This window comes from Pezoporus occidentalis, unplaced genomic scaffold (genome assembly GCF_034315485.1).
Source record: "Pezoporus occidentalis ecotype Australia unplaced genomic scaffold, CSIRO_AGI_Poc_V1 ctg16, whole genome shotgun sequence".
Lineage (NCBI taxonomy): Eukaryota > Metazoa > Chordata > Aves > Psittaciformes > Psittacidae > Pezoporus > Pezoporus occidentalis.
Window position 1 is genome coordinate 7,681,796 of NW_026913425.1, and position 12,030 is coordinate 7,693,825.

At 32.5% G+C, this 12,030-nt stretch overlaps 1 protein-coding gene across 5 annotated transcripts in view; it reads right to left on the reverse strand.

The window, feature by feature from the left end:
* Positions 1-2,509: 2,509 nt before the first annotated feature.
* RFX3 (regulatory factor X3) overlaps positions 2,510-12,030 on the reverse strand; it is a 112,598-nt gene continuing 103,077 nt past the window's right edge. For all 5 annotated transcript variants that reach the window (XM_062612542.1, XM_062612541.1, XM_062612539.1 and 2 more), the window contains 4 exons: positions 11,629-11,837; positions 10,493-10,646; positions 8,372-8,414; positions 2,510-7,430 (listed from right to left, as the gene is read on the reverse strand). In XM_062612542.1, coding sequence (XP_062468526.1) covers positions 7,192-7,430; positions 8,372-8,414; positions 10,493-10,646; positions 11,629-11,837 — 645 coding nt within the window. In that variant the 3' untranslated portion in view covers positions 2,510-7,191. The remainder of the gene's footprint in view (positions 7,431-8,371; positions 8,415-10,492; positions 10,647-11,628; positions 11,838-12,030) is intronic.

Consider the following 12,030-nt stretch of genomic DNA (forward strand, 5'->3'; position numbering starts at 1 on the left):
GGTATTTTAGCACCTATTACGCAGTGGGTCCTCCCCAGTTAAAATAACATTATGCATTTCTTTAAATGAAACACTGCCTCTAGCACATACTAGAGACCCATAAGAAATATGACGTGATAGGATTAGGCCTTTGTCTATATTTTGTGAAACAACCAGAACATCAATGCATTGGCATATTGCAGAATATTTAGAGCAAAACTTCCAGAAGTAGGTTATGCTGGTAATGAATTGATAGCACTGATTCCTGGAGACCAAAGTCCACATGCCCCCCTCACTGACAGCTGTTAATAAGCTGACTCCGTAATGGGAAATTACTGTTAATATTGAAATTACTAAGTATGTTACTATCTGTATTTATGAGAATGTGACAGCTACCTAATTAACATTTCAAAATATTAGATTCTTTTGCAGTCTGAGACACACTCATCACTTAGTTCCACTGCTGCTAAATGAAAAATTAGTCTTATTTAAAAGGCATAATTTGAAATAATTTTTTTCTCAAAATCAACAATACCACAATCCAACATATCTGGTTATATAAAAAGTGAAGCAATTCAGATGTGTTTGTAACAAGAAAACAAATTTATTGATTTTAAAAGACAAGACACAATTTCGTTTTGAAAAACACAAGAAAGCTAGCCTGAGTTCAAGTCTGAAATATTCAGAAAAATCCTACTGTCTTTAGTATGTTCCAGTCATTTTTTAAACAACACACTAAAAGTTAATATATATTTTTATAATTATAAAAGGTCCCCAGTTATTGTACAGTACACAATACAAATTGCCCACAAACTATTATTTAGCTCCTGCCAGTTTTGAGAGGACATGATATACTAAAAGATTTAGCATTTCTCACAAAAATCACATCAGGAAATACCTATTTACAAAATCAAATACATTATACAAAAAAACCATCACGTTATTCTGTAAAGATGTCTTCTTTAAATAATTAAAAAGTATATTCAACTGTAGTCCAAAAACTGGAAAAGAACATTACATTATCTCACACATACAATCTACAAAAAGTTGCTTACCTCATTTACATAATATATTCAGTCAACTGGAAAATAAAGGTGTGAATATGTCCTAGTGTTAAGATGTTTCTGTGCTGTGGGACTGAATAATGTAATCTGCCACTTACTAAGTGAAATTTAAACGACGGCACTTAAAAAAAACAAAACAGTATAAAATAAATTCAACAAAGGAAGTTTCCTAGAAGGTAAGAAAGCCCTGAGTGATGATAAAATTACTGATTGGTAGTTCTAGAATTAACCTAATTAAAGTTTACCACCTCAGGCACAATTTTCCAAGGTTTTGAAAGGCACTCAAAGTTTCTTCAACAGCCTCATTGGTTATTAACTGCAAATCCAAATTTTCAGTGAAGATGAGTCGAGACGGGCAACTTGCTTTGGTACAAAGTGGTATTTTTCTAGCATATTTTAAATTGTTTAATTGGGTTACTTTAAGATGGATATTTAATATTTAAATACAAGGCAAACATATTAATATTGAAGGAAACTTGGGAAACCCTCTAAGCAGTCTTCGTGTAAAAAGCTCTTACGATTTTCAGTGAGTCAAAAAGAATTGAACTGAGTTCCTGCTAAATACCATTCTATGCAAGGTCATTCCTCTGAAGTCTAAATTCCTCTTACAAAGATATTTATTATTTCAGAGTAAAATTAATCCAGAACTGAAAACTCCTGTAAGATGTTTGCACCATAATCAAGAAAGTGCTTAAGAACATAGAAAGAACATTTTCCTGATTTAGATTTAAGTGAGGCTTATTTGATGCTCATTGGCTTGTATTGGGCCAATTCTGCAGTGAATTTCAGCCCTAATGAGCAATCTACAACAATAGTTCTTATCATATATTTAATTACTCAGGGCTTCCAATCCTCAAACATTAATTTCTTTTTTTCAACATGAAAAGGTGGGGAAAAAAAAAAAGAAAAAAAAAGTAAAAATGATAATTTTCAAACTAAGGCATATTTTACTTCAAACAAACACTAGGCAGTCACTTTGTAAGTGGCTTTTACTATTTCTTAGTTAAACTGGTAAATTAAACTCAGGTCTACTGGCACATAAAATCACTAGCAGCAATGATCAAGGCATGCAAACTCAGAAGCATTTACAGTAAATTATGAATAAAAAAAGATGTTAAATTAAAACCCTTTGAGTATTGCATTTATGTTAATCAATTATGCATAAATTTGCATTAACTGACTAAAAATGTTTACAACTTCCTTGTACTATACTACTGACATAATTCCATTGAATAACTTAAAATGAAACCCTTTTTTGCCCTCAGCTAGATTTAAATAAGTCTTCTAGCTGAGACTAGAACAGCTGCACTTGGTGTTTGCTGATTTATATTGCAAGAAACCACTAGAAAATGTATTGTACTCTTACTTAGTAAGGTGGTATTTCTATCTGTAAGTTTGAAGAATCTCTACTTGCTACTACACCTGTTCCTTTGTTCTTGTGAGCAGTATTTCTAAGAACAAAGGAGTTCTTTTAAATGGCAAAAGGCTTGTGCATTTTCTAGGTTGCTTTTAAAATTCTGACATTCAGTAGGGGCCGTCCAAACTGTACCCCTATAGATGAAAATGAATAAAATACCTTCATCTTTTAGCTAGCCATTACGGCAGTGAGTTTTAGAAGGGATATCAATATAATTGTGCATTTCTTGTTCTAGTTTATCAATCACTGCCAAAAATTTCAATGCAAACATACCAAATGTTCTGCAAAATTATTCTTCTTCACTAAGCCTTCTTTTATTTCTAAAGATTCTCTTTTACAGTACCAGAGTATTCCAAAACTAACCTATGCCAGGAGATTTTCTGAATATATTTTCTAAACCTTTATCTCCTAAAGGCATCTTAAAGTAGACAACTTCTTATCTGTAGAAACATAAGTTTTATTTTCTTTATATATTTATGCAATAATGAAAAAAAGAGAGCTGAAGTACTGTTTTCCATATGACAGTACACCTCAATGGCAGTGAATATTTTGCCTACATCTACTGAGCCTCCTATAACAAAAACATCCCCATATAGTATACAAGTATTTACTTTAAACATAATTTATAAAAAAAAACTATACTAGCTATTTCAGCTATTTCAAAGTATATGCTCAGTGGACTAATTTAATTATCTAAAAAGCTTTGTTCCCATCATGTTCCTTACAATGCTCAAAGGGTTAATGCAAGGCATTACATCAAATTAACTTCCTAATACTAGAACTAAGCACTGTGTTTATGCTTCTATTCCAGTTTTTATTGTTTGTTTGTCTTAAATCAACAAACAATTAGCAGAGATACTAGAATTCCATTTATTGATTTGTTTTAAACCATATACAAAGAAGATGTCCTGTTAGAGAGACAAGGGCCCAATTTTCAGAAGTTCATACTGCTCTCTTGAATGAATGCTTTAAACTCTGAAATTAGTTGTATCTTCATATTACTAGTAAGTCTATTTTTGTCAGCACTTTTATGGCCATCAGTGGTTGGTTTTGTTTTGTAAAAACATTCTGAATTAAACTGGACTGCAGCGCATCTCTAATACAATTTTTTTCTTAAACAGTGCAGGTGTCAATTGGTGAGACTGACAAAGACATGAGATCATTTCTCCTAGGGAAAACAAAGTGAACAAAGAAGTTTTTTAGATATTTTAAAATACCTCGCTTTAAATTAAATTTGTATATAGACCTATATATTCCTGAATGACAAAACATTATCTATTTTCTTATTTTTGAACTAAAGGCAGTAATGCTGTAAATCATCATTTTATAGGTAAATAATTTAAAATCTATTTTCCAATTTTTATGGATTTTTTTTTTAAAGAAGGTGCTTAGAACATGCTACAGTACAAGAGCAAAACACAGAAACGGCAACTGAAAACAGAAAAAAACCCCTTTCAATCTGATTTATCATGAGAAAGATGAAAATGTACCAATGCATTTTAATAAATACAAAACTTTTGAAAACTGGGCCCTTTTGAAAAGGTAGTTCAACATTACCCATTCCCCCACAATGTTCACTGCGCTATTTGTGCTAATGGGGGAAATGCCTATAAAATAATTATTTTGGATCCTATGTCAGTATTAGATAAAACACATAAACCATGTCAACTCTCATAATGTCTATCCTGTGGATACATGCTACACCTCTCCAGAGCACTAACAAAAGACTTCAGAGCTGGTGTGGCAATGCAACCGCATGCTATACATTACAGAATATGGACTGAGGTATTTGTATCTATGCAGTGTAATGATTACTAAACCCCAACTATTTAATAGCAAGAATGTGCAAAATGTTTTATCTAAGTGTTTGACTAAAATTTTACTAAATGTAAAACCAAAGCAGAAGACCCCCAAACCTGTAAGTATACAATGCAGTTTACAGTAACATAATATTTCTAAAAAAAAAAATCTGGTAAAATGTTTAGAATTTAAGCACAGAACTACAGACTCCATTCAGTTTTCTGAACCCAGGATAGTTCCAATTTGTTTTGATAACTCATTGTTTTTTAGAAGCTATGAGATACGTTTAATTTTTGTATCAGATTTTTGTTCAGTTTTGTTTTGCACTTTGTGAACAGTGAACAACTGAGTGGAGTGGGGAGCTAAACAATGAAAGATAGTCAGGTCCCACCTTTTGTACTAATCTAGATTTACCTATTAAAATTGTACTCTTTTTCAGCAACAGCAAATCCAACATTAAACCAAAAAAAGGACAATAATAAGAAAACATTACAGGTCAATCAACACAAAAACTGAAACAAGTACTACAGTACTAAAAATGCTGAAAATTAAAAAAATGTTGAATTACTTCACTTTATTTTACTTGTAAACATCTTATAATGCACAATGAAGGGGAGTAAATATTTATCACAGCTTAGTTTTAGCATTTTTGGTGAAGGGTACAGATGTGCTGATTTCCAAGGAAAAATCAGGACACACTGATCAATATATGTGACAACAAAATCTATAACGATATTCAGTGCATTTATGAGTTTAGAAATAATGAACATAAACCTCACTTCTTATTGAGGCAGAAGCCACGTACCGACATTAGTAAGGATTATGCCTACATAGAATGAGCAGGATGGGTTCATCTCCCAGTTCTGCAAAGGCATTAAAATTTAATTTTGTACACCAATAATTTTAGGACATTGCAGCTGATGTGCAGCTGTATTTGGAGAATATATAAACTCTAGCAACAAACTTGTTTGCTATAAATATGCTGTTCATTTTACAAGCTCTTCTCCCATTTGGTATATATGACTTTAAAGTCATTTTCAGACACAGTAGATAAACAAAATAAAAGAACCCCTAATTTTCTTACACAGTCTTTTCTGCAAAGTTGATCTTTTTGTGCTCTCCTTCGCTTTTTGGCTTTTTTTGTTTATTTAATTCCACTATTTTAGTGTAGCAAATTCATGTGTCTGCATAATGAAGTGTTTAAGAAGAAAAATTTGAGTTTTTAATGTCAATTAATATGGTCTCTATGATCTGTCATTATTTAACCATTAAAATGTAGTATCTTGCTGATACCCCACAAAATACAGAAATTGAAAACGTGCACTGCATTATGTACCTGCTCATTTTTTATTTTTAGTTTTTAAAATTAAAAGTAGGCAAGGGTTTAGAAAATATATAATCATGCTTGGGACTATGGTCAATCTATTTTGACATTTTATGTTGGTATTAAAGCTAGTTTTGCTTTCCAAATTCCCAAGCAAATTTTATTTGTAATAAAGTGAAATCCAGCTAGAAATGAGAAAAAATAGGTTTATTGTCATTCTAAGAGGGATATTAAAATCATTTAATAATAAAAAAAGTCCTTTTATTCTTTTGAAGGCTATGTAACCTGTCCTTCTTCGACAATTTGAAAATGACAGGCATACGTTGTTGAATTAATTTAAGAATAACAAAAAGTTCTAAGTCTTAGCTTCAGTTCTGTTTAAGGCACCATGTAATAGCCGAGGTACAATGATCCCTGATGTACATTCTTAAATGGCAATGGTCCATCTAGCCACCTATTCAAATTCTACACAATTGGGAATAAGTACAAGTGAGGTGTGCCAGTTAGACTGCCTTATCTAATTTTTTGTAAAAATTTAAATCCACTTTAACAAGGTAATATTTCTGAAATGAAAATGATGCAGGTTGCTACATTCCTTGCATTCTATAAATCATCTTTTCTAAGAGCAGCAGATTGAACCACTAGTAGGAAAAGACCTGGAATAGAAGAAAGTCATCCAAATGGAATGTTTTCCTGTATGTCCAGTTCAGCATAAGTAGCACATACACTTAAAATTAATAATAATAAAGTCACTTCTTTTTTAGCTTCAGTTTCTAACAACTACAGTACCACTCAACAGCCAAAAGCATCTGTTCAGTGGCCCTACATATAGAATCATTAGTCTTCAAAACAGAGGAACTGGTATGCAAATATTTGGAACTGTTGATTTTAAAGGAAGCTTGCATTGTTTACATGATGGTCAGATAGTTAGGTACGTTTATGACGTACACATTACAATATTGTTACAGTTCTGTCATTTAAGCTTGCTTCTTGCTCACAGAAAGAAACTAGGAGATCTCCCCAACCCTCCAGCATTATTACAAAAAATCCCCCTGTGAATGCTCACAATTTTATCAAAATAGTGTCTTCTCGTTGTCCAATGAAAAGCACCTTTTATAACATAACATAACATATTTGATACATCTGCTGTCAAACAAGTATGCCTCCAGTGTAAATCAAAGAAAATAGTTCTTTTGATATTTCACAGAAGTGCATCAAATTAAAACCCCATCTATTTTACATCACCATTGTAACTAATAACTAACATTAAAATATTTTTAAAAACTATGAAAAAAATTAAATTATTGTAAGAGGACAAAAACATTAACATTAAGCTTTGCAAAAATCGTCCTTGCATTTGATAGGAAGAAAACTCTTCATATTGAGCGGCCAATGTAAAATGATTCTGCTTACAAAATTTTTTTTTCCTTTTTTTTTTTTTTTTAACAGATCTGGCAAAATACGTACACCCATTCCATTTAACAACTCCAATAAAATAATGTTCAGCACAGCTAAAATTTGACAACAGTCGTCCTTCGGACTTACTATCTTTATTTTTTTCATATTAAACCCAAAGGGTGCATTGTGGGAAAAGGGGAGGTTTCATATTAGACTGCAGTATATGTATTTCCAGTAGCACTGCATTGTCTGATAGTCTGAGTAGTTGCAACAATGTGCTCATTATGAATTGGGTTCAGGAGGTTCTGCTGTACTCCACTCTCAAGCACTGGCTGCATGCAGCCCACCTGGAACGCCTGGTTTAGCTCTGTTTTCTCCCTCTTGGCTTGTGGCTCTCCATTTTCATCCAGCTCTTCATCTATTTCACTTTCAACTTCACTGCCCTCATCTGTACAAACAAAACACCACGAAACTAGCATGAAGAAAAAAAAGTCTAATACAAGCACCTTTATTTTGCAAATAACAGTTGAAATACAAAAATACAGGTAAGATTAGGAATCTGGCAAAGTACAATCTGAAAAGTAAAATTTTAATGGAAAAGGTGAACGATTATCTCAAATAGGTAAGCAGACTTTTAGCCTTGATCACTTGAGTTACACATTGTTGAAACAGTATGTGCGTGAAATATCTGCAATCTCAAAAACAAACTAACAAACGATGCTAACTTCATAGTGCTAAGTGCCTCTCACTTCGAAGACATGATGAACAAAAAAGCTATTACTTTTAGTTACTGATATGGAAACTGAAGAGATTTGGAGCGACTTGGATTCAAATTTTGACAGACATTCTAATTAGTTGTGTGATCTGTGGTCAAGATACCTCAAATCACTCAACTAGTCACTCTAGGAACGTATGTCAAAATATGGCATGAAGAGATTATAATGAACTAATTTCTTTCTATCCTTTTTTACTGACAAGTTATCCGATAACTACATACATGAAATTCTGCCTTTTTCACTTAGCAGAAAGTTTACTACAGATAAAATAGATATAAGCATACTCCTTTCTTCCCACATTACCCTCCTTTGTCTCATCAGATATAACTAAACTCTGTGTAAAAATCTGAATATTTCTTGTGTCAATTATAAGCATTTTTGAAATAGTCTTTATTTTCAAACAAATGTATAATATTCTAATGATTATTATATGCTGCACATTGCATAGATAGCTAATTGTATCCATATAATTTATTAATTAATCCATGTAATATTTATATGTTCTTTAAAACATGATACAGCTCTAAATTCTGTTTTACTGTATTTTTAAAACATAACTTATTTTGCTCAGAGACACATTAGCTTTATACACAGGAGAGATTAAAATCCTTACCTTTATCCATATTTCCAGGGGACACAGCATTTATATCACCAAACTGCAAAAGAAACAATAAAAAAAACCTGGACACAGTCTTAAGCAAATTGTGAACTTATAGCATCCAAGATGGAGCAGATCTTCTCTGCAGCCACATCCATTCTGCAGTAATTCATTTTCCATTTCTTCCTAGTCTTGTAGTTATTATCACTAAGTAAACCCTCAAAAGTTAGAATGGGGGATGACAAATTTTTTTAAGATTACTTCATCACGGCCTTCGTTGCTTAAAGTGAGCTATTTATGTGTTGTATAAAGCCATAAATTATGATGGATATCGATTCTGAACTGACAATATTTTAACAAAAACCTCTTTCTAAAATTTCCCAGAGACAACTTTAATTGTCCTGGAACAAAAATGAAGGTACGTCAGAGTGTTGTAAATCTACCTGTGAGGCAGATGAAAGGTACTTCTGAAAAAAGATTTGCAGTCTTGTAACTGATTTTCCTTACATTAATTAAAAAAAAAAAAATCTTCAAAAAAGTTGCTCATAATCTAGATATACAACCTTCCTCCCTCTCCTCTCTTGAATCCTTTAAGTTTCTTTTAACTAAGAACTGGCAGAGCAAAATGCCATCAATGAATCTCAAATGAAAGGATTACATTATTTAGATAAATACATTTCCAACCATACATGATGATACCAGTCTTTTTCAGAGGAGTTTTGCCAATATGTGCATCCAAAGCTGGGAGAAGAGGAAGGAAGACAAAGGAGAATGTTTTGCTCAGCTGCAACACCAGTTTATACTGTCTTAACGTGTTTGCTGGACCACATTCTTACAGTTCCTCATTTATTTCAATGACGGTTATTGAATACACAGAAACATAAAACCACTAAATACTAAATATTTAATGAATATTTATTAATTCTATTCTGCCCCTTTCACCTCCAAAAATTTTATATTACTTACTTCCTCATAATATCTCCACCGTCAACCTATATAAACTTTTTAGAAGACTCTACACTACATTTATGTCCAGCATATACAGTGTCTCTTAAGAGGACAAGAATGAAGTGACTGTAGTACTGTAAATACAAGGCAGATATTCAGCAAATACACAATTAGTGGGTCACTAAGCAGAAACAATGTTGTTTTGATTTTCTGAAGCATGTTGTGACACAGAATATAAAAACTTTTGACAAATAAAGCTTGAGTTTTCCAATTTCTCTTCAAAGTATAGCATCTATTTACAGTATTAAATGAGCCTATCAGTGTATCTTGAGGGAAGAACGATAACCTGATGCTAAGTGAATCCACAACATGACTTGCAATTTAACAGTAATACAGAATATAACAGTGACTTTCAAGTGTAAAAATGTAACAAATCTGTGCCATTAACTATCTAGCATATTTTAAAATATATCAGTTTTCCAGCACTTTTGAAGTGCAATTCTTTGAGGACAATTCATCTCTCACTCAAAATAAAAGGTTAGATGAACTAATGGAAAAGAGGGATGAAATGAACTTTGCCTTGCAGATGCCATAGATAAGTATGAGAAACTGGCTATGAATTGATATTCTTATTTTGTTTTTTAAACCAATAATCACATTTCTGAATATCAACTGTGTTGCAAACCTTTATGTAGATCTGTGCTGTTTTTATTACATGCATGTAAGCAGTACTGTACAAGCCAAAATTCTGCATGTAAGCCATACTTCTGAAGTCAATGTCACTTACTTGCGGGAATTCAAAACAGATCCATGTAAGCAACAGTTTCCTAATTTTTTTTTTTTTTTGAGTACGTTTTCACATAAAATATTAAAACATTCAGTTCTCAAAGACTGGAAAAAGGTTGAACGTTGATCAACATTTTTCAAACTGTGCATATGAATCTGTGTGCAGATTTGTAAAGGAGCAAGTTCATTCATAAATGATTGTTAGAATCCAGTGTGATTTTAGGAGTCTGACAATCAACCAATAAAACAAGTTTGTAACTGTTGTTAGGTATTTATAACCCAACCTACTGTTATATTGCAGAAAATCCTACAGTTCCAGATAAATGTTTAAAAAATTTGCGAAGACACATACTCAAATTCATCACAACATCTATGAACCTAGTCTCTTACATATTATCTTACCTCTCCCATAACTGCAATAGGTGTCTCTCCGGTTGCCTGAGCAACACGATGTTCTACTAAGTAAAACATGTATTCATCGTAAAGCAAGCGGATCAGATGAAAAGAGCCAAAGCTAGCAGCGCTGCGCAAGGTTAAATCTCGAATCACCATTGAGCTATTCAAAAATAGAAAAATATATGTATTTATGTATTATATGTCATAGTCATTTTAAGACTCATCCATGTAGACAGTTGAACTCAAAACCACTATTCTCAAAAACAATGTTATCCACAAATGTCTTATTAGAAAGTGCCTTCAGAAAGAGATACTCAGAAAAGACAACCATTTGCTTCTTTCTCTGAAGGAATTGTCAGACACCACATTACATAAGACATTACCAGACTGGTTTGTTTTTTCCGTTTTCCTCCATTTTTCTCTTTTCATTTTCATTGTGTAATACTTAAGCATGTGTAAAACCTAACTTGAAGAAAAACTTTACTGAAAACATAACTAAAATGGTAAGAAAACAATTTGATTTTAAACAAACTAATGCTTAAGTAGTGTCCATTGTGTCCACCTTCCCAGTAAAGAGGTTTTAAATGCCATGATTTTAAAACTTTGAAATTTAAGATTACAGAAAGATATGCTGTGTGTACATATTATATTGACAAATTCTTTTATCTTCAGCAACTAGTTGCTACAGTCATTTTTAAAGAACAAGGTTTACTCTGGTAACTGTTTCAATATGCAGCTAATATGGAATGCTTGTCTTAATGTTCTTTTTACACATTAAAACCAGGTTTTGTTTCCTTATGTAAAAAACATAGATACAAGAGTGTTTTAATAAATATTAAAAGTAGTGTATTAATTGTGTGCCCACAAAAATTAACCCTAAAAATAAATATTATGCTTCTAACTCAGGTCAAAATTCTACCTGCATTCCTTTGCATATGGCCTTTAAAACAATAAGCAAGAACCATGTAAGTCCCTGTCGATTTGCAAGTTCACAAGAACAGTGAGTATTCTGAAAAAAAGGCACACATTTTTCATGACCTAGTGACCCACCGTTTGATATTACACCTGTCAACGTTATTACTGTGAAAAATTCAGCAAATAATGCAACAGTTAGAATATTTTAGAAGTCTATTAAATACTACCTGTAGAAAGACCATTTCAACAGAAACTGCCGTGCTGCTTTAGGAAAGCTGGGTCTTCCTTCATATGGTTTCAAGGCTTGCATCATTACATTATCAAGCCAGGCAGCCCACTGCTCCAGAGTGCTCTGCTGTTGAAGAGTCATCTTGAAATCTGTTTCTAGTCTCTGAACCATGTTGTCATCACACTGGCATACCCAGGAAGCCTGCTCCTGTTACAATACAACTCTTGACTTAACAATACATAATCCAAAGCACAGAATGCAATTCTCTCTCAAAGATTAAGCAATTCATTGGATGCAAAGGACAAAACCCACTCACTAGACAAACTAAGAAGCATTTTTTATGTCTATCACAATTTTGTTCAAAGCAAATGGGTGGGAAAAGCATAACATATAAGAGCAT